Below are 26,822 nucleotides of genomic sequence, written 5' to 3' on the forward strand. Positions count from 1 at the left end.
AGATGTTTAGGAATGTAGAGCATGTAGTTTTGATAATCAAATAAATTATTTCCGGTTGATTTAAAAATGACTTTGTCTTGTGTATTTTGAAGCTGAGATATGAAGTTATTTATAACAGTGCTAAAAACTGAGAAGCTGGAGTTGCTGACAGTGTTACATCTTACAGTCTTTATATTGTATGAGTGTTCACAACAAGCACAGGGCTAATCTCTCCGATCCTGGGGTCGAGCCTGGGTCATGTCACTAGCTGACTGTGACTGGGACACGTACTGTATTGGTTAGGGCTCACACCTGGATAGCAGCGCTGACTGTGACTGGGATTCGTACTGTATAGGTAAGGGCGCTCACCTGGGTAGCAGCGCCGAATGTGTGGCTTTTATGGGGTTTAAATATGGAGCTCACTAGGCTGCTCAAAGTATAATAAAAAAAAACATTGCCCAACTGTGTCCTGTGTTGTCACTCACAATAGCTGGAAAGCTGGTCAACGTCTTCTCTCATATTGACAACTGTAACACTCTACTCACTGGGGTTTCCAAACCCACACTGAGCAAACCTCAGTGTGTCCAGAATTCCACAGCCAGAATTCTATTAGGCTGGGCAAACGATTTTAAAATTTAAAAAAAAATAAATAAATAATGAGATATAATGATGTGTTCCTGCTTAACTTAGACATTGCACGACTTTAAAACATATAAAAACAGGTTTCGAGAGTTAAAAAACACTTTTTATGCGCGAAAAATGGGTGATTTTTCTTCCACGTGATCAGCTCAGAATCTTTGTGTACGCTGTAAGGTTTTTACTTCTTAATTAAACATTTAAAATACACGAATTTCATACAGACAACACACGTTTCGAAGAGAAAAAATCCCATTCTTTTCTCTTCCTGGTGTGTGAAACTGATCAGCAGGTCTTTTTTTCCCAATCAGAGGCTCTGAAAATAGCGTACCGCCCACTGCGCTCCGTCAGAGAGGGGCGCGGCACTGAGAGAGGGAGGAGGAGCGGAGCTCAGCAGTACAGAACGAACGTTCTACTGCCTGGAGTGCTTATGGCAGCGATCGCGTCTGCATTTATAACTTAGTTTTTAAAATTAATCAAGCAATATGAACCATCTCTTTTTACTTTTAAGTCACTTAATTATCATTAAGCACAGCTTTCTCACCACTTAGACTACTTTTTGATACCATCCTTAGATAAAGCAGAAACTTCTTGTTCTGTCTAATGACATTACAAGTGGAAAGATAACAGATTTTAATCGTCTTTAATTTTGTTACGTTATACATTTTAGAAACGTTTCATCCATACAAACACCACAAAACTATTCTCGATTGTATTTCTGAATGGTATGTTACACTTAGTTCACTGTTTTAAATACATCTAATTAAGAAAGTTAGGTGTTAGCATAAACTATTAGTAATCAATAATATTGAATTTAGCACTGTAATAAGTTGTTGCACTTTCCCCCGCATCTTGTAAAAATATATTTTCATTGTTCAAATTTACATTAAATCTGACTATCATATTATAAGTTAAATACAAAACTAAAGAAAAAATAGGGTTAAATATAATTCAAAATATTTTGCTAACAATGTTAACTGTTTATAAATAATAAATTGTATTAACTAAAGAGTAGGATGGCACAGTTGTTAGTATGCTTTTTGTTTTGTTTCTTTTTCATAAATACAACAGTAGTACCTGATGTCTCAGTGGCTTTCAAAATTAAATTTTGCATGCAAACCTGTGAACTAGAAAGATAACCAAGATATCCATCCATTTATAATGGTGGCAAAGTGGTTAGCATTGCTATCTTGCAGCACTGGGGTCCTAGGTTCAATTCCTGCCATCCTGTGTGTGTGGGGTTTGCATGTTCTCTCTGGGTTACATGGTTTTTCTCCATATGTGTGATATGAGTCCCTCTCGCACTCCAAAACATACTGGTAAGTTAATTGGTTTATGGGAAACCTGGCCCTGGTGTGTGTGTGTTTGTGTCTGTCTGTCCTGTGATGGACTGGCGCTATGTCCAGGGTGTATTCTGCCTTGTGTCTGTCGCTTACTGGGATAGGCTCCAAATCCTCTGTACTGGATAAAGAGATTAGAAATGGATGGAAGTAAAGGCACTGTGTGGATGGAACTATACACAGTGTTAGAAACCCACTATGAAATGGCAGCATCTCACTGAGAATAAAATATTTTATAGTGCTGGCTTAAGGAAACAGCCTTTCCACCTCTCTTGCACAGCAGTATCCATACCTAGTTATTTAAACAAATTGCCTCTAATTATAAACATTTTAATATGCTGGCTCTGTGGATCCGCATCAGCTATGTTTGCCCATTCCTTCAATTCATGTGCATCCAACACACAGTTCAATGCTAGCAACTACACAAAATCTAAAATACAATCCTCATTTCAGTATCTATGTAAACATACAGTCTGTTAACTTCATCATCTTCATCAAAAGTATGCCTAACCTCATTAGGAAGTGTTCTTGTTATCAGTGTATTCCTCAGCTATCCCAAAATTATCTTCTTACCAACATCTCTAGTTTTTTATCCTGCAATAACTCAGCCAACACTTAAATCTCCAAAAGCTGCTTGTGTTCATTTCTTTAAATCACAAATATCATGTGTAAATACTGTCCATGTAATACTCTGCTTTGTGGAAAATAGTTTATTTTAAAGGGAACTAGAGAAACTAAGAACTAGAGAAATCAAGAAAGGCTTTTTTTTCTAGAATTAATAAATGCACATCCTGTTCACTGGGGAAATTAAATGAACACTGAGCAATCTTCAATATGTTCAGAATATGACAGCGAAAATCCTATCAGGGATGCATTACACCTGTTTTCAAGTCCTTGCACCGGTTACCTATCAGATTTTGAGTCAACTTCAAAATCCTTATCCTCCTTATATACTGTCCTACAACTGTTATAATTGATCTCCGAATTATTGTACTTGACATGACTTCATTCAGCCTTTCCTGAACGTCTATGACAGGCAGAGAGAGTGCTGTTTCTGGGGCGATCTTTTGCAGCTGACATTTCACTGTTTTAAACGAACAAGAAATTAGATTGCTCATAAATCACTTATTCTATATAAACACAGTGTAATTGCCCTCCGAAAATCCTCTTTTTCTTGTTCGTTTTAGAGACCTTGATCGAAACTGATTTTAGATGTCAGAAAGGATTTCTGATCAGCAACTGATCAGCAGGTCTTTTTTTCCCAATCAGAGGCTCTGAAAATAGCGTACCGCCCACTGCGCTCCGTCAGAGAGGGGTGCGGCACCGAGAGAGGGAGGAGGCGCGGAGCGCAGCAGTACAGAACGAACGTTCTACTGCCTGGAGCGCTTATGGCAGCGATCGCGTCTGCATTTATAACTTAGTTTTTTAAATTAATCAAGCAACATGAACCATCTCTTTTTACTTTTAAGTCACTTAATTATCATTAAGCACAGCTTTCTCACCACTTAGACTACTTTTTGATACCATCCTTAGTCAAAGCAGAAACTTCTTGTTCTGTCTAATGACATTACAAGTGGAAAGATGCGTGGTTTTCTCCTTCATGTGCGAAAAGCACCTGGAGCTACAACAGCCACTTCATTATAACAGCAATGGGACAAATTCAGAGACACTGTGTCCCTCTTACTGTTCAGACACAGTGGGGGTACTGCAGCTCACTGTAATAATTTCAGTGAGAAGCAGCACCACATCAGTGTTCAGGCACAGCAGTAAAAGTGCAGCTCAATGCAATAAACTCAGCAGAGGAACTGTAGTCAATGTAATATTTAGAGTGGGAAACAGAACCCCTCTGACTGTGCAGGCACAGGTACATAAGAGATAAGGTACACATTATTTCATTTCCAAGAGCTTTTATCAACGATTAGGATTGTTTTACACTCTTTCTTTTTGGTTGGGGGAACATGTCAGAATCTGAGTCCCGGAAGTCTATTGCGGATATTGATTGCGGCTCAGTTGACACCCCAGCATGGTTTAGTGTTAACATTCACACACCACTTAGACCAGTTTCACAGTCAGCGCTGGATTTTGGTGTCCAGGTCAGCTTTAGGACGAGTGATTCTTTGCTCCTATCTGAAATATTTTTTGACGGAAACTCTCTGGAGCCTGGATGGCAAGGTGCACTGCTCGGTAATTGTTTCGCAAAACTGAGTCGGTCAGATCAAAAGCTGCAACTAAAAATGACAGAATCTAATACATCTGCAAAAGCTTACAGATGCAGCCATTCAAAACAAGTGGGCGATACCGCATTATTTTGCGGTGCGCTTTATGCAGTCTACCGCGAGTTACCATAAATTCTCCTATAGTACCGCAAATAAAATAATAGTATCCGGAATTTCCGCAAGGTGGAGCTAATAAAGCTCAACCTCTCATGTTTGAGCTGTCGCCATCAAAGTCTTTAACGAAGATATTACTAATAGTATTAATAATGAATGACCTTGGACAAGCTGTAAGTGTAAACTCAAAGTATTGCCCTGGTCCACATTCTTTTTTTCATTGACCGTCTTTGTAAAAGTAACACCACAGCATTTCGCAATCACGCATTTGTTTCCAATCATGCAAAGTACAGTAATTTTTGAGAATCGATTCACCATGCCTTTCACATGCTCATAAAAGAGATTGATTTAGGAACATAAACATATTACCGTATGCAAACTGTACTGTATACAGTATGTATATGTATATTTAATGTCTTTACTGTGCCCGTTTAAGTATTGAATATTTATATGGAATTTTACCACTGAAGGGAAATCTTAGTACCTGAGCATAAAAAGAATAGGAGCATACTGCAACGCGTGTGAAGGCCATAAACGATATTAATTTTGGAACATAAACATACAGTATATGGCTGGTCTCGGTACTTTAAAGAAAACATACACACCAGTATTCCATTTCTCCCTAAACATTTTAAGCATCGAAGTCTTTAACTAACGTGATACCAGAGTCAACAAGCATACTTTTAGAATTTGATTAAAAGGGAATAAAATATTCATATACCGCAACACAAGAATAGTACACGCTGTACATTGTCTGTTGATAATGTTTCTGTAGGGCTTTTTCAGCACTCTATACATGACCTTGCTGGTGGTGCTGTGGGTTAGGTTCCTAACTCCGACGTCACACGCTCTGTGTTTGAATCCTGCTGGAGCCATTACTTTTTTTTTAACAAACATTTCTTTGAAAAAATAAAACGTTTCCCTGGCTCAGAGATTAAATAAAACTCTCACCAAACAAATTGACATTTCTAAATATCACAACATGATCGAATTTAAGTCATTTTAATAACAATGAATAGTCACCTAGGCGTTACAATATAAACATTTATATTGATTTAAATCGCGTTTAAATCACCTTTATTTAAAACCCATAAATAAAGTTGATACTGTTTAGACTTTTAATTATTTAAAACTGTATTACAGCAGCACAATGCACAATGCAACGTAAATCGCTATCTTTGTCTTCTGCGTATTAACGTTCACCTCTCTGTCCAACAAATTAACAATAGTAATAATAATGAACTTTATCGTATATGGTGCCTTTAAAGCTGGCTCCTCAAAGCGCTTTACAGGATAAAGACAATAACAACAATACTGTTAGGCTGGGCAAACGATTTTTTTTAAAGAAATACAAAATGAGATATAATGATGTGTCCGGCTTAGACATTAACAAAGAGCATAACACGTGGGTGGCCAGCGGGAGTGCTGGCTGTGACGAATTAAACCGGTTTCACAGCTATTTTCGTAGAAGTAGAAGAGGGTGAGATTTCCAGCAAAAGACACCTCCCCCCTCCAAAACCAAGGAAGTACAGTACTTACTAGTTAAGAAAGCTAGGCTCCTCAATGAAATCGCTTTAACATGCTAATGCGTTGGTGTAACAGTCCGGGCGTGGCAAGCTTCTAATGTCAACTCGACTACGGCGAAAGGAACCCGTCTTTCATTGGAAGACAATGAACATATTCTAGCCCTAAATTAATTAATAGCAAACATGGTTTACATAAAATACATTTTTCCAAGAAAGTTTAGCCTTTGTCACTAATGAAACCACTAAATAAAGACATAAATAAAGAAATCTTAAGATTTTTAAAATACATGACTTTGCTAAAATTTATTTAAAAATAAAAACGATTACAAACGCCAGCAGAGAGAGAGAACAGGGGAGGGATGCTGGGTTTGCATAAGGGGCGGGGCTATGGAAATGAGGTCTATTTGGGAATGTGGAGTTACATATTCTGGCAGTTTGTGAATTATCGTTGTTGAGTATGGAGTGTTGAGGCAAAATGCAATTTAGCGCTTTCTGGCAAGAGGAGACCCCCAAATTAATAATGTAACATGCTAGTGTTTGTGCATGAACATAGTTACTGTATACTGTTATTTCTTTAGATACACAATTCCATGTTTTTTTAATCCCTGGCGGGACCAGGAGTCCATAAGAATCGAGTAATAGGTTTCATTGCGCTTTGACAGATCATCATTGTTGATTTAAAGGTTGACAGTAAATTTTTATATTGTAATGCATACTGTACAGCCTCTTTTTCTCTATAAAAATCTAAAAGATATTAGATATTAAGAGAGAGCGTCTGCATTTATAACTTAGTTTTTAAAATTAGTCAAGCAATATGAAGCATCTCCTTTTACTTTTAAGTCCCTTAATTATCATTGAGCACAGCTTTCTCACCACTTAGATTACTTTTTGATACCATCCTTACACAAAGCAGAAACTTCTTGTATTTTCCGATGACATACAGTACAAGTGGAAAGATTACATATTTTAATCGTATTTAATTTTGTTACGTTATACGTTTTAGGAACGTTTCATCTATACACCACAAAACTATTCTCGATTGTATTTCTGAATGTTATGTTACACCTACAGTAGTTCACTGTTTTAAATACATCTAATTAAGAAAGTTAGGTGTAAGCACTTCAGATCTTTTTTTCTGAACCAGGGAAAATCTGATCATGTTTCTCTATAACAATAATAAAAAACTTTATTTTACATATCACCTTTAAAAGTGGCATCTCAAAGCAATACAGTAGATGTAAACCACAGATTACAAAGTAAATACCCAGACAAATGCAAACGCTTTTTTAATAAAATGCTTTTATTCATTCAGCAGAGAGAGAGCGTAAAACCTGGGTGTAACAGCTGTTCCTTTTTCTTATCACTCGCTCTCTGGATACACGTCTGACCTCTCCTGTTCTTTGTTTTCCTAATTTGCTGATTATGCCTGCTGCGATCCACTCCTGCCCTCACACCTAAAGAAGACTATTTTAAATTTCTTTGCACGGTCCATTGTGCAATTAACCCTTGTATGTGCTGACCTTAAGGTGATATCACATAAAGGTGATATGTAAAATAATGTTTTTTATTATTGTTAAAGAGAAACATGATCAGATTTTCCCCGGTTCAGAAAAAAGATCTAAAGTATACTAGTTTGTCACTTGTATACTTTTAATACAGTCTTTGCTGTGCTCTTGAGGATCCTTGTGATATTTCGAGCTCTGGTTGAATGATAAGTGTCGCAGTTCAAATAATTTTCGTATTTAGAAATTATGAAACGCTCTGTTAAAAGCAAGGGAGTTTTTATGTCCGTTAGAGTAAAAGAAAATGCCTGACAAAGTAGGGCTTGGACAGATTCCAAGTGCATTTTTGCAATTTACGTTGCATTGTGCATTGTGCTGCTGTAATACAGTTTAAAATAATTAAAAGTCTAAACAGTATCAGCTTTATTTATGGGTTGCAATTTAAAAAAAGTCAAAAACCGCACTCAAAATGCAATTTAGAGCTTTCTGGCAAGAGGAGACACCCAAATTAATAATGTAACATGCCACTCTTTGTTCATGAACAAGGTTATACTGCTATTTCCTTAGATACACAATGCCTGTCTGTCCAGGCTGTGCTCTCTCGCTCACCCTCTCTGTTAGGAATCCCTGGTGGGAAGATACAAGGATCCTGTGCAGACGCAGGCACGGGTAATAGATGAGGCAGGCGAACAAATCAAAACGAGAGGCAAGGTCGTGGTCAAAAGGCGTAAGGCAAATAGTAATCCAGGAAGATCTCCGGTAGCAAACAGTCCAAGGCGAGAGGCGAGGTGCAAAGTCGAAAAGGCAGAAGGGGAATCCAAAATCCAGAATAAACGAGATATGGGGAAAAACGCCAGGTAGAGCTCTCAAGGAGTAGACTCAATACCGAGCAGCGGGGAGCAGGTGAAGATGGTATAAATAGCAGTGCGCACCGCACAGTGAGTGTGCGCAGGTGGTTTAACTCGTGTGGCGGCGTTTGTTAATAATCACCCGCTGCTGGTGCTGATTAGCTCGCTTACGAGTTGGTCTTGACTGCCTGGTGGTCGTGACAGTACCCCCCCCTTCACGGGCGGCTCCCGACGCCCGAGACGGCCGATCGGGATAGTCCCTGTGGAAGTGTCCGATTAGCGTAGGGTCCAAAATATCCTTCTCCGGAACCCACGATCTTTCTTCAGGGCCATAACCCTCCCAGTCAACCAGATACTGAAGGGTACCGCGGTTCCATCTAGAGTCGAGGATCTTGTGGACTGTATATGCCTGGTGCCCCAGAATGCGACGCGGGGGTGGCGGGCGACGTTGGGGAGCCGCAAGAGATGAGCGGTAGAAGGGTTTCAGGAGGGAGACGTGGAAAGACGGGTGGATTTTAAAGGTGGGGGGAAGTGCAAGACGGAAGGTAACTGGGGTGATCCGGGAGAGTATCCTGAAGGGGCCGATATACCTAGGCCCGAGCTTCTTGGAAGACAGGTGTAGAGGTAGGTTCCTTATTGATAGCCAAACAAACTGTCCTCTGCGAAAACGGGGGGCTGGTCTGCGGTGTCGGTTTGCGAATTTGGCCTGGCGCTGGGTTGACTTGGTGAGAGCCGTCCTCGCCATTCTCCAGGTCCTGCGCAGCTTGGAAATATATTGACGCACCGACGGCACAGCCGTGTCCGGAGGGGTGACAGGAATGAGAGTGGGTTGATAACCTAGTGAACAGAGGAAGGGAGAGAGACCTGTGGAGGAGGAGGTAAGAGAATTATGGGCATACTCTGCCCAGGGAAGTAGCGATGACCAGTCATCCTGCGAGTTAGAGGTGAAGGCTCTCAAAAAGGTAAGGAGGCTTTGGTTGGTCCGTTCCACCTGACCATTGGCCTCAGGATGATAACCCGAAGTCAGAGATACATGGGTCCCTAAAGCTTGGCAGAACGCCTTCCAAAAGGCCGAGACAAATTGAGGTCCCCTGTCTGAGACCACATCGTCGGGCAACCCATGTATCCTAACGACCTGTTGCACAAACAGTGACGCCATTTCCTGGGCTGTGGGCAATGCTGGGAGGGGGACAAAATGGGCTGCCTTGGAAAAACGATCAGATATCACCAAGATTACCGTATGACCTTGACTGCTAGGAAGGTCCGTAATGAAGTCCACAGCTATGTGGGACCAAGGGCGGTGTGGGATCGGAAGAGGGTGAAGGAGACCGGTCTTCTTGGCACGCGGAGTCTTGATCCTGGCACAGACCGGGCAAGCTCGGATGTACTCTGCAGCATCTGATCGCATGGAAGGCCACCAGAAATCCCTGGTGAGTAGGTCCAGAGTGCGTCTGCACCCGGGATGGCCTGCAAACCGGGAGTCATGCCCCCATTGCAGGACAGCAGAACGCAAGTTGTCCGGTACAAAAAGCTTATCTGGGGGGCAGCACAAAGGAACTGTAGTTCCGTTGAGGGCACGTCTGATCTGATCCTCAATAGAGCAGTGGATTCTGTTAGATGAAATGATTGGTTCCGGTGTGTAGTCCGGATCCGGGGGATCATGGAGCCGAGAGAGAGCATCAGCCCTCCCATTCTTAGAGCCAGGCGTATAGGTAATAACAAAATTAAAGCGAGAAAAGAAAAGTGACCAACGGGCCTGACGGGAATTGAGGCGTTTGGCCGACTGAATGTAGGCCAGGTTCTTATGGTCCGTGATAATGACAAAGGGGTGATGAGCCCCCTCCAACCAGTGTCTCCATTCCTCCAGGGCCAGCTTGATAGCTAGGAGTTCACGATTACCGACATCATAATTAACCTCGGCGAGGGAGAGCTTCCTCGAAAAGAAGGCACAAGGGTGAGGAGTGTGCTTATCCCCGTGGCGCTGGGAGAGGACCGCCCCAACCCCATAGGCTGAGGCGTCAACCTCCACTATGAATGGCTGAGAGGGATCCGGGTGTCTTAGAAGTGGTGCCGAACTGAAGAGTTGTTTAAAGCGTAAAAACGCCTGGTTAGCCTCCGGGTTCCATTTACCCAAGCCTGGTCGATTGCGGGTTAGAGCTGCGATAGGCGCCACGACGGAGCTAAAGTTCCGGATGAAACGTCTATAGAAGTTGGCAAAACCTAGAAATCGTTGAATTTGCTTTAAGTTACGAGGGGCTGGCCAGTCATTGATGGCCGCCACCTTAGCAGAGTCCATCTCTGCACCAAGGGGGGAAATGATGTAACCCAGAAAGTGAATCTTAGAGGCATGAAAAACGCACTTCTCAAGCTTGGCGTAGAGTTTGTTGTCAATGAATCTAGGACCTCCTGGACGTGGTGGACATGATCCCTAGGGTTGGCAGAAAAGATGAGGATATCATCCAGGTAAACCAAAACAAAAATTCCCAATAATGTCCCTAAAGATGTCATTCATGAATGACTGGAAGACCGCCGGGGTCTAACAAGACCAAAAGGCATCACCTGATATTCATAATGTCCATGGGTGGTCATAAAGGCCGTCTTCCACTCGTCCCCTTCACGTATCCTGATTAGGTTGTAAGCTCCCCGTAGATCTAACTTCGAGAAGATGGAGGCTCCCTGTACGGACTCCAAAGCGGCTGGAATTAAAGGCAGGGGGTAACGATGTTTGACCGTAATGGAGTTCAGTCCTCTGTAATCAATACACGGCCGCAAGGAGCCGTCCTTCTTCCCAATAAAGAAAAAACCCGCACAGGCCGGAGAAGAGGAGGGACGAATGAATCCTGACTCCAGAGCCTCCTTAATATAATCTTGTAAAGCCTGGTTCTCTGCCTGAGTGAGAGGGTAGATCCGTCCTTTGGGTGGAAGGGTTCCAGGGAGCAACTCTATAGCACAGTCACAGGTACGGTGAGGTGGAAGCGAAAGAGCCTTCCGCTTATCAAAGGCCTGTTTCAGATGCCTGTATTGGGGTGGGATGGTAGAGTGCTCCTCCAGAGGGGTTACTGCAGCAGCAACCTTAACCGGCTGACGACAACAGTTGACATGACAGGAGTGGCTCCAGGCAATGAGCTCGTTCTTGTCCCAGGAGATGTGGGGATCGTGCTTCTTGAGCCAGGGAAGACCCAGGATTACCGGGTAGGCAGGCGAGTCCAGGAGAAGGAGTGAGACTTCCTCAACATGAGTAGCACCAACTGTTAGAGAGAGAGGGACGGTCTGCCATGTTATCCGTCCAGGTGCAATCGGGGATCCATCCAGAGCTTGAATACAGATCGGGGGTGAGACTGGAGCCAGGGGAATATCCCACTTCTTAGCAAAAGTGACGTCTATAAAGTTCCCCGCTGCCCCCGAGTCAACAAAAACCAGAAGGGGAAGTTGTACGTCAGCCCAAGAAATTTCAGCTGGGAATAAAGGGCCTGACGAGGTTTGAGAAAAAACAGTACTACTGACTCTAACAGTAGGCTGCGGAAGGGTTCGAGAGGGATAAGGGGGTCTCAAGGGACAAGCAGAGAGAAGGTGATCAGGTGCAGAGCAATAGAGACACAGTCCCTCCCGACGGCGCCTTTCCTTTTCCTCCGAGGAAAGGGGTGCATGATGCCGAGTGGGCACCGTGGGAGTAGTACCTTCAGGACGGCCAGGACTGCTTCCATCATGACACTCTGCTCTCCGCAGCCGAATGCGGGTGTCCAGTTCAACCAGCTGAGCGATTGCCGATTCGAGAGAGCGGTTGTGAAGTGGCGAGAGCACCAGGTGGTCCTTTAGATCTTCAGAGAGACCCTTATAAAAAAGGCAAATCAGAGCTTCAGGGTTCCAGTCAGACTCCGTGGCGAGGGCTTGGAAGTCAGCCACATAATCATTCAGAGATCCATCACCCTGACGAAGCGAGGCGAGCCGGAGATGAGTCAGGTCCGGGTTGACTGGAGAAAAACGTGCCTGGAGCTGGTCAGCAAAAAGCTTGAAATCAGCAAACTGAAAGTCTCCCCTAGCAAGCAACACAGCTGCCCAGTCCAGAGCCTTGCCAGTGAGCAAGGAAAGGGCGAAACTGATCTGCTCCCGGGGAGAAAAAAAATGCTCAGGATGCAACTGGAAAGTCAAGGAGCATTGCGCAATAAAACCCCTACAGCCCGAGGGGTTGCCGTCATATCTTTCCGGGAGAACAAACGGTGAGGCTACGGGAGAGGTGGGCGGGGTTACAGGGATTGGAGCAGTGGTCTGTGCTGGAGGCGAAGGGACAGGTGAAGGCGGAAGGTTAGCGACGTGATTGGAGAGAATGTGAAGCGAAGATTGAAGCTGGGTGAGAGCTTGGGAATGGCGATTGAAAAGTGAGCAAAAAGTTTGTGCGTCCGCGGGATCCATCTTTTGGCTCGGTATTCTGTTAGGTATCCCTGGTAGGAAGATACACGGATCCTGTGCAGACGCAGGCACGGGTGATAGATGAGGCAGGCGAACAAACCAAAACGAGAGGCAAGGTCGTAGTCAAAAGGCGAAAGGCAAGTCGTAATCCAGGAAGTTCTCCGGTAGCAGACAGTCCGAGGCGAGAGGCGAGGTGCAAAGTCGAAAAGGCAGAAGGGGAATCCAAAATCCAGAATAAACGTGGTACGGGGAAAAACGCCAGGTAGAGCTCTCAAGGAGTAGACTCAATACCGTGCAGCGGGAAGCAGGTGAAGATGATATAAATAGCAGTGCGCACCGCACAGTGAGTGTGCGCAGGTGGTTTAACTCGTGCGGCAGCGTTTGTTAATAATCACCCGCTGCTGGGACTGATTAGCTCGCTTACGATTTGATCTTGACTGCCTGGTGGTCGTGACAGCAGGTTTACAGGCCTGTGGGCTCTGCAAGTGAGGGGTGCTTGAGAACAGAAGGGGCTCACAGGTGCTGGACAGGGGGGCTGTTTGCTGGTTCCTTTGCCAGGTTCAATGGTGATGAAGGAACAACCAGCTGCACCAGGGCTGACTGGAGGCGGCAGCACCTGGAGGAGTGGAGCACCGCTGGGTGAGGTAGAGTGTACCTGTCATCATCGTCATCCCTCCTCTAGAGGGCGCTCTGGCCCTTTTGTGTTGAGTTCATTATCACATTCCCCTGCCCGTCTTGTTTCTTTATTTAAACCCGGTGCTCTGGAAGCTCGGGGCTCTGCATTGGAAGACTGATGCCCGGAGGCCCTCCTACCATCAAGTCACCCTACGTCCGCGGCTTGAGGGCACAGGCTTCCTGACGCCGTCCAGACCAGCTGAGTCCGGGGCTCGGAGCGCCTGGCCTCATCACTCCATTTTTAATCTCCTTGTTCCGTGTCCCTGTTCCTGCTTTTAATCGTCTTTGTCACGACCGCCAACCTGCCCAGACCAGCCCCCAAGAGGTCTAATCATTTCCAGCAGCAGGGTGATAATTACAAACGCCGCCGCACGTGTTAGTTTCACATCAGACGCCTTACCGTGCGGCAGGCTGCATTATTTAAGCCTCCCTTACCTGCATATCGCTGCTCGGTATTGAGTTAAACTTCTCGTAAGCTCTACCTAGCATTTCTCTACCTTTTGCCTTCCTGGTTATTTACTTCACCTTTTTGCCTTCAGACTACGGATCTCGCCTTGCCCCTTGGATTGTTTGCTACCAGTGTCAATACCAGATTTGTACCTACCGCTCTCTTTTCGACCTCGATTCTGTCTCACGTTATGGATTGTGTCATTTCCGGATTTCAACCTACCTTACACCTTCTGACTACGATTCAGCTCTTAGGTTTCGGTTTGTTCGCTTACTCACCTCCCAACGACTTGTGCATCTGCATTGGATCCTTATCACCTCTTCAGAGCAGCGTTACAGTCTTGTCTTGGATGGATTCCCTGGTTTTGGATTTTGGCCTGTGCCTAAGGACGTGTTTGCCTGTGCTCCCCCCTTGCACCTGATCACCATCAGCACTGCCCCCTGTTCGCCATCCCTTCTCTTCCTGACTGTGTTTTCCCCGTAGCCCTTTTCCAGTCACTTCCGGATTATACCATCTGCACAGGGTCCTAAACTACACATCCTTACAGTACCTGCCCCCCACAGCTGAGAGAGAGGAGTCCTGATGGCACAGGGGGAACCCAAGTGCTCCCTGGGCCTGAACATCAGCAGACTGAGGGGTGTCTCTAAACAGCAAAACAGCTGCCGTATATAAAGATCTGCTGGGAAAGGTAGTGAAGAGAGCTGTTTGAGGACTATGACCATAATTTTGGTGTCAAAATTGGAGAAAAGATCAGGAAAGGAATATAAAACTGTTTCAAAGTCTAAGCATCTCTTTGAGGTGAAGTGGATCAATCAGAGGGAGAAGAAAACCAGACACTGCCTGGATCAGACTGTCCCTCCACACTGAGCTCACAGACAAGGAGCACACCGTGAGGACAACAGACACTGGAGAAGTTAGAGGACAGTGGCTGAGATTGGAGGATGTTGTCTGTGGCTCAACAATATCCAAGGCACTCCACAGTGGGGCTTGAATGGATTTTAAAAAAGACATGTCTAAAATCCTGCATGGAGCTTTCATGAAGCACCTCAGTCATTCTGGGGAAAAAAAAATGGCAAAAGGTGTTGTTAGATTAGACCCAATTGCAACTTTCTTGTATAAATGCTGAGTGTTACAGTACGTCTGACACAGACCCAGCACAGCAGATCTCCTGTCAGCACTGTCTCTGCAGACAAGCAGGGTGGGGACAGCATCATGCTGTGGGGATGCTCCTCCTCAGCAGAGACTGTAGAGCTTGTTAGGATTGCAGGTATAATGGACAGAGCAAATTACAGGCAAATACTGGAAAATATGTTCCAGTCCACTAATGACTTAAATGTACTTGTAGCGGCGAGGTTTATTAAAGTACAGGAATTAAGGTTTCTGCTCCCTCTCCAGTCCCTCTCTCCTTCATCTCAGTGGTGCGTGATAAAGAGAGACCATTCCATTTGGTTCAATTAAGGTTTTTCTAGCTGATAGAGTGTCCTGATTAGGAGCATCTCCCAAAAGCTGGTACCCATCCAGCACCTTAATAAATGCTCATTTGAGGAGCCTAAAAGTCTGAGATTTCAAGGGAAAGTGTTATTTAAAGTTGGTTTACGACCCTAAGGTCAGAGTGCATGGTTACTCATCATCAGCCAATCAGGAACCGGTAGGGTAGGTTAACCCCACGTGGGTCTCTGATGCCCAGGAAGCTTTTAACCAATGAACAACCTGCAGTGCCTCCAGGTAAAAACAGGCAACACAGAGCACAGAACAAACAAAACAAACGGTTCCAAAGGGCAGGACGGCCCGCAGGGCAGGACAGTTGGGAAGGGCAGAACAGTTCCCAAGGGAACACAGTTCCCAAGCACAGGACATTCAGCCTCAGAGCACCTCCAAAACATCCTGAGACTCAGCCCGGACCACCACGTAACGGCCAGTGTGTCCGAGTGCAGGACTTTCCTTTGTTCTAAGAGTCTAGAGTGGAGGTTGCCAGAGAGTAACCAGAGGATCCACCCGAGGTTAGCACCAGCAGCAGGCCTCGTGAACAGGTCGGAACTGTGGACAGCTGAATCACTATTCGGAACTAGCGCTTCATCAGGAACGAACCAGTCCTCTTCCTGACCTGCTGGGACCCACAGTCACTCTTCTCCTGTGCACAAACTCTGCTAGTTCCGCCAGCACTAACTAGCGAGTCTTCAGTGAGCACGTCGCAAGCCACACCGAGCACTGCTTGGCACCGAGCCAGAGAGCGCCGATTGGACACAGCAACCAGCCTGCCACTGTTCTTTGTGCCCGCAGGAGATCTGAATCCCCAGAGTTTGGATGAGTATTCAACTTCACTGCATTACAGCTCGAGAATTCAATTGTTATCCCAACCAGTTGATATCAATTTAATTCCTATGAGTGATGTACTTGCTTCGCACTGTGTGCAAGAACACATCTGTCCTTTGAGGACTGAGGGACACTCTGACTGTGTTACTGCTGTACACTACACAGTCACAAAGAGGAAAAGAGCACATTGTCACAACTATTGTAAGTAACTACTGAGAAATCTAGATGCAATAGGTTACAGATGGCTATATGGCCAGCAGCCATATCACCCTGCAACTCACAACTGGTAACCCACTGGACCTCAGCAGGTGTGAGCCTGGTCAGTACCTGGATGGGAGACCTCCTGGGAAATACAAAGGTTGCTGCTGGAAGAGGTGTTGGTGGGCCCAGCAGGGGGCGCTCACCCTGTGGTCTGTGTGGTCCTTATGCCCCAGTATAGTGACAGGGACACTGTGCTGTCCTTTGGATGAGACGTAAAACTGAGGTCCTGACTCTCTGTGGTCATTAAAAATCCCAGGGCGTTTCTCGAAAAGAGTAGGAGTGTTACCTTGGTGTCCTGGTCAAATTGCCCCCTGGTCTTTACCAAACATGGCCTCCTAATAATCCCCATCTCTGAACTGGCTACATCACTCTCCTCTCCTCCCCACTGATAGCTGATGTGTGATGAGCGTTCTGGTGCACTATGGCTGCCGTTGCATCATCTAGGTGGGGGGGACACACTGGTGGTGGGGGAGGGGATCCCCATTACCTGTAAAGCGATTTGAGTGGAGTGTCCAGAAAAGCGCTATATAAGTGTGAGCAATTATTATTATTATTATTATTATTATTATTATTATTATTATTGTCAACAGTTTCCAGTTCTCAGGAGCTTCAACAAAACAAAGAGATGTTTGCTGAGATTCAGGGGTGATCAAAGCAATAATAAAAATAAAGTTTACCTTGGTTAATTAAGTTCTAGGTAAATGATTTAGTGCCTGTTACGTCCCAGTGTGTGATCTGTGTGTTTTATTTATGTTCTACACTGCTGACCCTTGATTGTTCTCCCTCCCTCATTGGCCCATTATTACACCACTGTTCTGTATGACAATTAGCTTCTCAGCCATTCAGAGTGCATTTTATTCACTATATAACATGGAGGTTTTTTGAAGGAAGAGGCCTTTTGTTTGACTTCGGTCCTGTTTGGTTTTGGTTATTGCTTTGGGTTTGTTGGTTTGTTGGTTTGTTGGTTTGTTGGTTTGTTGGTACTTTTGTTTGGTTGTGTGTTTATCCTTGTTTTGCCATTACCTTGTCCTAACATGTTACATGTTCAACCTTTGTTCTTTTGTACCCTGTTCCTGTTGACTACTCTCGTTTTCCCTTATTTGTATTCCTAGTTCACTTGTTTTGTGTGAACTTTTGTATATAAGGTTAGTTTAGGTTGTTGGGTACATTCTACACACTTAGTTGATTTTGTATTAGTCACACTAGTTTAGTACGATGAGTGCCGTTTGTCTTGTAAGGTTTTGGGTAGTCAGGGGAGGTTAGCTAGGGTGTTGAAGATGCTGGAGACCGTGTGTTTCGGGTTTTCTTTTGCAGTCAGGTCAGCTTTCCCTCACTTTCTTAGCCAGCTCCATTTTGTTTATTTTCTTTTCCTTTGGCACCACTTCCTTACCCCTGTGTGTTATTGTGTCTTACCAGTCACTTATTCAATTTAAAATCATCACTTTTGCACTCACCTTTGTTATCACCCTTCCTAGTCCGTCACCAGAACCCACCTGTTTCCAAAAGCATTATCCTAAATGTTACAGCCCTTTACCCCTAGACACTTGGGGTCGTAACAGTGCCTATCAAGAGTTCAGGAACAGGGTATAAAAACGAGCAGAAGAGAGGAAGACAAGAGGGGGCAGGAGCACAGCAAGGCAGAAGATCACCAGGAAAGAACAGGCCGGAGTTCAGTATTTGAATCCTATTAATAGAGCTTGCTATCCTGAGGTTTTTATGGAGCTCTGATTTCCTGTGTAAATCCTTTGGTTAAAAGAGGCCTCTCCTGGCTAGTGTTAGTGTTAGTGTGAAGAGGGAGATTTGTTTCCTTTCATTTTGCAGCAGCTGGGTCTGCAGAGAGATTTAACCACATGTTGTGTTTTTAGTTCAGAAGGCAGCTTTCTCTTCTTTTGGCCTTTGGAGGTGTTAAATACATGGTAGCCGTCTGTTTTTCTCTGAATGTTTAGGATATGGGCCTCTGAAACACCTCCCTTAGAAATTTGTACATTGTGTAACTTGTGTGTTGTATGTTAACGTTGTGTGTTTACTCTGTGTATTGCCATTGTTAATAAATATTTGTTTAACCAAGTTTGCCTGAATTACTACTCACCAATGTTGTGCCAGAGGACAAAGAGCTCGTCGGCCCCTAACTATACCAACCGCTCGAATATATTCTTGACAAAGCTCAATTAGGATTGTAAAGGGTTAAGATTATTAATTTACTTCTTGACTAACTTGCTCCATCATTTCTGTTATTCTCCATTCTCATCATCCCTAATTGTAACAGTCTCATAATTTGGCACATATAAATTTAACAACAATGCAAAACATTTTGATAAATAAGAATACTATGAATTAATACAAGTCAAATGATCTCTTATCAGCTAATCTAACACCCTGAAGTTTCTATGCAAATATATGAATATATAACAGAGCTCATATCAGCTTTGTCTCCCAGCTCTTCTTCGCCCTGCTCCTTGTCTGTCACCTCTCTCAGTTCATTAACCCTCCATCAGTTCACCTGATTCTCTCCCATCACTCTGCAGCATGTGAACACACGCTTACAGGTTCCAGATCAGGATGTCAGAGTGACCACACACCCACTCTGCACCAGTCAGAGGCCTGAGCTGTCAAGGCACACGCGTGTTTCTGCGAGAGGACAGTCCTTCAGGCAGTGTGAGGACTGTGAGGACATGCAGGAACGCATGTCTACAGCAGACACCACACAGAGACGTGGTGTGTTCTTCTCTTTCTCTGAGAATGAAGAGATACAGGACTGGTGTCTGACAGATATACTCTCAGCACATCCCGTACTGAAACTACAGCTCGGATTTTTACTGCCTGCACTTAAGGATTTAAATGCCATGTGCCATGTTCTCTTTCTGAATTTTATTTGCTTTCTCTCCAGTGTTATGTTCCTATCGTATCATCTACAAAACCACAAGTTTTCTGTCTTTACCAGAACCTAGAACACCGCTATAAATCAGGAACACAATGTTTTGTCTCCTTCTCAGGGTTTCTCTGATGTTCAAGATCCAACATCTAAACTGCTTTTCCTAGACACAGAGAAAGTATTTATTATCCCAAAGAGGCAGTTTGTTTTATAGTAGCAGAGAATATAAAGAAAAACACACAAATGCTGTACACAATACAAATATACACTGTATTGTCAAAAATGAGAACTGTAAACCTGTTTATCTTCAGAGGTGAAAAAGTGTATCTGCTCTGTGAGGGGAGTATTCGGGATTCATTAAAAAAAAGGTGTGAGGTCCTCTAGGATGGAATTTGCTTTAAGCAGGACTTATAATCAATAGACGTGGGGTAGGTGTGAAGACTTTCTGACACAGCTTGACAGTACTCTTCACTTTGATCTTTCTCCTCAGCTTCAAATTCACAAACCAGCAGATCAGGACAAAGAAAAGACTGGTAAAACATTTTAACAAATTGTCAACCTTAAATTGTTTAAGCTTCCTTAAGAAACATACTTGCTGTTGTCCTTTTTTGAAATTTTAACTTGCAGTTCAGCCCTTCCACTGATTCTCCCCTGATGCAGGTTCGAGTGGGGTTTGAGGGATCTTCCTGAAAGCGATTGAAAGCTCCTCCCACTGAACTGTGACCAGCCAATCATTCTGCTCTGAACTGGCTGAATACATCTGTCACTCATGTGTCTTCTGCACTCTGATTAGCCTGCCAGTCTGTCAATCACCAGGACTCCCTGTTACATAATTGAAGTTGTAGATTTTTGTGTCTTCCACTTTATCAAATGACTCTCTCTGAAAATCAACTCTCGTACTCAACTGCTCTAGAAAACTTTGGTTTCTAAACAGGTGAATCTACCTTTTACCACACAGTACAAAACCTCCAAGCACACAATTAACAGGAAAGTGTGGAGTGAAACTGGTACCATGTGTTACTGACAAGAGCCCAGCCTAGCTCCCTGAGAGAGGAAACAGCACTCAAGAGCAACACTGAAGCTCAGAGTGAAGATCCTCAGTTCAACACTATCAACAAAAATATATTAATGTTAAATATATCTGATATTCCTTTACAAAAAAGATTTTCCATCAAACAGGGCCGTTTCTGTGCTGTGTTAGTGTCTGAAACCATTGTGGAGGGGTTCAAATAGGTTATTTGCAATGAGACGGTTATTTAAATAAATAGCAACAACATGTTCTATCAAGAACTTTTGACATTAAAAGAGGGTTTCAGCCTCATGAACTGATAAGATCACTTTATTAGCCCTATACAATTTCTTGCATTAGGAATATGTCTTTCCACAGACCCCAGCTTACACATTAAGTTTATATACTTTGTGAAAAATGATAATGTTTTAACCTTTTCTGCAAATACGCTCGTTATCAGAGTAAACAAAAGTATACTTTTAGAATTTGATTAATAGGTAATATGGAATCGCGTATGTAAAGAAATTAATAATGGTGTAACTATATTCATGTACTGTAACACAAACAGTAGTATAAGACTCTCTATTGATACAGTATGTGTACTTCTGTTTCACTGTTTAGCACATGACTTCGTCTGTGGTGTGATGGCTTAAGTGACTGACTCACAAGGCTGAGGTTGGAGGTATGAGCCCAGCTGTCGCCATGAGTTTTCTTTTAACAAATAAACATTTCTTTGAAAAACTAAAATAGCAAATATTATGGGCACTATATTGACATTTTTTATATTTCTAAGTACATAAGTACTTCCATGGGTGTAGCAATAGTCCAAGACCGGGCGATCCATCCTGACAGACGAACAGAGTTACAAGCCGGAGCGGGATCTGGCGGAGGGTCGGGGGAATAAAAGGGGGTCACGGGGCCAGACGCTCCCTCATCCCGGACCCAGAAGATCAGGACACCGTGATGAAGCCTGTGCCGCTGAGTCGCTCCTGGACTTCCGGGTGTCCATCTTCCACAGCTGAGCCCAGACTGGCAGGAACGCCTGGCTTGTATAGCAGGGGGGGCAGGAACCGGAGGCAGGTGCAGGAGATCAACACTAAACTAGGAAGGGCTGGAGCCTCCTTAAGAGGAGGGGTTTACGAGCGTGACAGGGGCTCAACAAGTAAAGGTGAATTTATTCTTTTTGGGAAAACATGACAATTCTGTGTTCTGATCCGAGTTTCAGAGTGAACACAATTCAAGAGAAGGTTTTGGTTTTTCACTTAAAACTTCCACAATTACTGTTAGAAAGTCTCACTAAGGTCTGAGATGTTTGTCATGTGATTTGTCTCTGCTGGGGCTCAGAGTCAGACAGGTTTCTTATTAATGTCAACTTTATCAGTCTGTGTTTGAAGTGCTCCTCAGTGAAGGTTATTATAACGATTACATGTAGTATCTATCAGTGATATTCAATACACCCACATTATCATAAAAATGTTTTATAGAATTGCTATTATGCAGCACAATAATTATTTTGTGGGAAACGATTAGTGAAATTTTAAACACTCACCTCTAACAGACAGGTCAATAACAGCGTCATCATCCCAGAAATCAGACAGCACCATACATCTGTACTTTCCATGATCAGTGCGAATGATGTTTCTCAGTGTTAAAGACACATTGCCTCTGGAGAGCTCATTGGAGAAAAGCTCCACCCTTCCCTTGTAGGCTGGGTCCTGTCTGTCAGAGTTATACCTGCTGTTCTGGTACAAACACACAGGTGTATAATAATCCTTTCTAAACCACCTGATCTCCAGGTCCTCTACACTCTCTCTGGTTGAGAGGTAACAGGGCAGGACAGCGTCTTCACCAGGGGACACAACTACAGGAGCAGCTGGACCAACAAGCTGTAACACCTCTGGAAGAGAAAGAGCACACAGTCTGCATGAGCCTCCCCCTCTACACAGCTGCTCACAGTGTGAGCTGGTCCAGCACTGTCTCAGGATCAGCCCACACTGACCCCAGGAATGTCACTGGTGAGGATTTAGTGATGTTTTGGTTTAACCCACTTGGATTGATTGGAAACCCTCCTGTTGTAGTCCAGTCAGTGTGTCTGTATTAACCCCTCTCTCTCAGTTCAGTGTTAATGTACTGGAGTGTCCAGTCAGTGTGTGTGTATTAACCCCTCTCTCTCTCTCAGTGCAGTGTTAATGTACTGGAGTGTCCAGTCAGTGTCTGTATTAACCCCTCTCACTCAGTGCAGTGTTAATGTATTGGAGTGTCCAGTCAGTGTGTCTGTATTAATGGGGGTGATTATGGCAGGAAAAATGTCCATGTATGGCGGACTGCTTTTCAAATGAAAAGTGAAGACACTGTAATCATTTTACTTTGATCCAGTCTTTAAAATTTAAAATGATTATTGTACTGTATAACATTGATTCATGTATAACCACATTACTTCATATGTAAAAGCATTATTTAGGCAAGAAACCAGCAAAACCAAAGTTCACAGGTTTATTTACTGGGTGATCAGAATCTTGACTGGAGACTCAGAGCAACGTCCTGCACAGCTTCTCTACTGGAAGTGTCCTGTGAGTCTATGAGTTCTCCTCCTTCTCCTTTCCTGAACACACAGGGGATACAGCACCTCAACACCATCAAAGACAGACCATTAACATGACCAGTGGGAGGTCCTGTACAGTAAATACAGTTGTCAGCTGATTGCTAACTACAGAAATGTCATTGACAGACACAGAAAAACATCATACATTTTGCAAAAACATTTGCACTTTAAAAACGGAAAAACTATGTTTTAACTGCGCACCTCTAAATGTTACACTATAGAACCAATAACTGAACTGAGACTTTACTGTACAGACTGCTTCACGAGATACAGATTCACTAGATTCACTGTGGGACACTCCCTTCTGACTAAAGAGACTCAGTTCCTCCAGCCTGCCAGTGTGGGACACTCCCTTCAGTCTAAAGAGACTCAGTTCCTCCAGCCTGCCAGTGTGGGACACTCCCTTCAGACTAAAGAGACTCAGTTCCTTCAGCCTGTCAGTGTGGGACACACAGTCTGTCAGTATCTATTAGTCACTTTCTAGTCACCAACATTTAGTTTAGTCTAGTGGACTAAATTTTAATTATAATTATTATAATTATTTAAATTATAATAAGTATTTTAGTTGAGACCTGTCTAACATGGAACAGACCTTTTACAACATTGTTTTTACAACATTGTAATTTATTTGTATAATAAAATGTATTTCTAAGAGAATAATTGAACAGCTCGAAGTTCGATATTCATTTTGTCAACAGTGTTTTCCGCGGTACAGCACTGCGTCACGAAGTGAACAAAGTGAAATATTTCAGATGCGGTCGGAGATGCAGTATTAGGAGGTTTTCCGTTTGTTCTGAGAGTTTGGACACGGCTAGGATTAAAACAAAAGTTGAACAAGTAACGCATTAGTTTTAGGAACTAAAATAAGCGAAATGAAATATATTTATATACTGTACATCCCAAAGTTTCACAAATAATCCCTCAGATAATGATGTTGAATACACAAACTGCCGAAGCAGTGCAGTAATCTCCCGATGCAGTCTCTCGTGTTTTGGGTTAGTTTTTATATATATTAAACACAGCTGAACACAACACCAGGAATGAGTTTAACTTCACTTTTTACTAGAACAGCAGGTCTGTCGCCATCTTCTAACCCGCTTGCTCTAGGGAGCGTCTCACAATTACCACACTAACCAGCGCACAAGGGAGTGTGTCAAAACTACCTCTCACGACACAGTCCCTCTGTGGACAGAGAATCGTCTACATGAAATGTCCAAACGGCAGGACAGAACAGAAGACTGACACGGAGCCCAGGTTTCTGTCTCTGAAGAAAAAAAAACTGCCCTTGGCTTTTCATATGAAGGAAAGCAGAGCTTTCACTGGCCCATTACCAAACTTTATTGGGAAATAAAATAAAGAAAATACTAGAAAACGATCAGAGATCAAATAAAACGTCTCTCACAAACCACCACAGTAAAAATAAACTCCAAACAAACATAAAATACTGAATATAGTCATGTATCCCTGTATTAAAGGGAGCAGGATATTAGACTGGCTGTAGCTGCTCACAGACGCAGCGCTGGTTACAAACTACAACTCCCATAACCACCCTGAGCCACTTCCTGGCTGCGTCACAGCCCCTATTCCTCCTGGCTGTGGTGACGTCATCGGGTCCCTCCCCGTTCTCGCAGCTTCACAGTCACCGGCGCGCGCAGGAGAGACTCACACGGGATTTCATTTTTAAAAGTTTATTTTCTTAAAATAGGAACAGCAGGGTTTCCAGAGATATTTACAAGTCAGGAGTACAGCAGGCTGGTACCGAGATATCTCGCCCTCTCTGGTACATGTTATTTTTCCCCGTTTAAATGTGTTATATTGAAATAAAAAATTTAAACACGACACAACATCATAATTTCTACAATTCCTACTATATTTCTGACCTCACAGTAAACCCGTCTCCCAGTGTGAGCAGTGGACAGAGAGCTGGGAGAGAGTCAGCCTGTGTTCATGAGTCAGTGACGGGTTTAATCTCCACACTGACAGCAGGCAGCAGCTCAAGGTCTTTATCTGAATCCCAGGTATAGAAGACAGGATAGATCTTCTCCCCCTGAGGGAAGACCATGTCAGTGAAAGTGTAGACATGAGCTCTGGACTCCACTGTGTAAAAGGAGACCTTCCTCTCCTCAATATCCACACACACCCCCAGCTTCCTGGGCTGCAGACTGAGGGGGAGACGGGTCTCAGGGGCAGTGAGAGCAGAGAAACAAGACCAGTAAGAGTTAGACTCCAGACACCAGTAACCCTGCTGGGGAGAGAAGCTGAACACCCCTTTCCTCTCTGCAGACTCTCTGGTCACTCCTATTGTCCACCAGTCATTCACCTCCACCTCCCAGTAGTGTCTCCCTGAGGTGAAGGCCTCCCTGCTCACGACACAGTAATTCCAGTCATCAAACCTGTGAGGATTGTCAGAGAGACTCTTCCTCTCTCCCCGTCTCACTCTCTTCCCATCCTCAGACAGGCTGAGCCCACAGTGAGCTGTATCAGGGTCCAGAGTCACAGCAGCTGGGGAATAAAACACAAACATCACAACAGGCTCCTGCCGATCACAGTCCAACTCAACTCCATCAGACTGTGAAATGTCTTTGTCCCCAAACACACCGAGAGAGAAACACCAGTCAATTACTAATGACTGCTCTTCCCTTCCAGAGAAACGACATCTTCTTCACTGTTTCACTAGTGTTACACATGGGAGTGATCCCAATATCCTCTAAATACAAACATTAAACACTTGTTTTCACTGCGATGAAACTTTATTGTTATAAACGACATTATTAATAAACACAGGACCGACCGGACTGCAGGAGAAACTACAGCCCGACCACTCGCTTTCAAACACTTCACAACCCACCACAACGACCTGTATACTGTAAGAAACTGGACAGTCTGTCTGTTAAACCGGTTTATTTCAAATCCCAGTTCAGCAGCTCGTTCATCTTCTCTGAGACCATTTTCCTGACGACGCAGAATAAAAAAGTGCTGAATTCAAAGACTGTATAGTGCTCGTTTTTACAGAAAAAAAATATAATGGAAAAAGCAAAACCTTGCTGAAATAAAGGACTTCACACTTACTTTGAACATGTGAAGAAATATCTAAAGTATTCAAATTAAACAGAAATAATAATAATAATTTCTGATAGGAGACAGTAGGAGCAGTATTAACTCTTAATTCTTAATTCTTAATACTGAATAAATACTCTCCCTTTGTCTGCCTGTCAATTTAGTGAAAATCAAAGAGTTTCCTCTCAGGTCTTATTTTTTTCTTTACTCCTGGAGTCTAGAAAGGCTGACGCACCTACCTACATGAATTTATAAAAACCTGCATAATGCTCATTTTTTACAGAAAAAATATAATGGAAAGAACAAAACCTTGTGAAATATAAGAAAGCCTTCCCACTTACTTTGAAAATGCGAAGAAATATCCAAAGTGTTCAGTTTAAAGCAGAAATAACACATCCAGAAACCCGGAGAGAAAGACGAGAGAAACAGAGGCGCTCATACTGACTTCAGACTGCTCGCGCTCACTGTCCGCCTCTCTGATAGGAGACACCAGCTGTCAATCAGTGAGCTCTGAGCACTGAGAGACGGGGGCGGGGTTTATACATGTTCAGAGTGAATGTCGGGTTTTAATCGCTCTTTCGCTGATCTCCCTGTCAATCAAGTGACGATCAAAGAGACACTTATCGGCTCTTATTTTTTGACTCCTGGTGCCTAGAGAGGCTGACACAGCCACCTACATGAAATTATAAAAACACCTGACTCATTTCTAGACCGGGAGCCCCATTAGTTCTGTGAGAAAGACCCCAAAGTTATTACCCCTGGCCAGTAAGAAGAGCCCTACAGCCCCAGTAAATACCCCTCTTAAACTAACCATGAGCACCTGACTCTGACATGTCTGAGCTGCTCTGAGGAAAACAGGCCACAGACACACTGACTGACTTCATGTCACTGAAACACTGTCAGTGAAGAGAGATCAGAATTAATTACCCCCTGTCCTGAGAGGAGGGCATTTCTCAGCTCAATACTCTACTGCCCCTTCCTTTCACAGTGCTGGCATGAGTAACTGAACTTCTTATT

At 43.7% G+C, this 26,822-nt stretch overlaps 1 protein-coding gene across 4 annotated transcripts in view; it reads right to left on the bottom strand.

The window, feature by feature from the left end:
- LOC107076098 (butyrophilin subfamily 1 member A1-like) overlaps positions 1-26,822 on the bottom strand; it is a 244,514-nt gene that overhangs the window by 24,143 nt on the left and 193,549 nt on the right. For 3 of the 4 annotated variants that reach the window (XM_069187892.1, XM_069187893.1, XM_069187891.1), the window contains one exon: positions 24,469-25,250. The exons of the other annotated variant lie outside the window; for it this stretch is intronic. In XM_069187892.1, coding sequence (XP_069043993.1) covers positions 24,694-25,250 — 557 coding nt within the window. In that variant the 3' untranslated portion in view covers positions 24,469-24,693. Of the gene's footprint in view, positions 1-24,468; positions 25,251-26,822 lie in introns of those variants that run through there. 4 annotated transcript variants of the gene reach the window in all.

Source organism: Lepisosteus oculatus, chromosome 4 (assembly GCF_040954835.1).
Source record: "Lepisosteus oculatus isolate fLepOcu1 chromosome 4, fLepOcu1.hap2, whole genome shotgun sequence".
Taxonomy (NCBI): domain Eukaryota; kingdom Metazoa; phylum Chordata; class Actinopteri; order Semionotiformes; family Lepisosteidae; genus Lepisosteus; species Lepisosteus oculatus.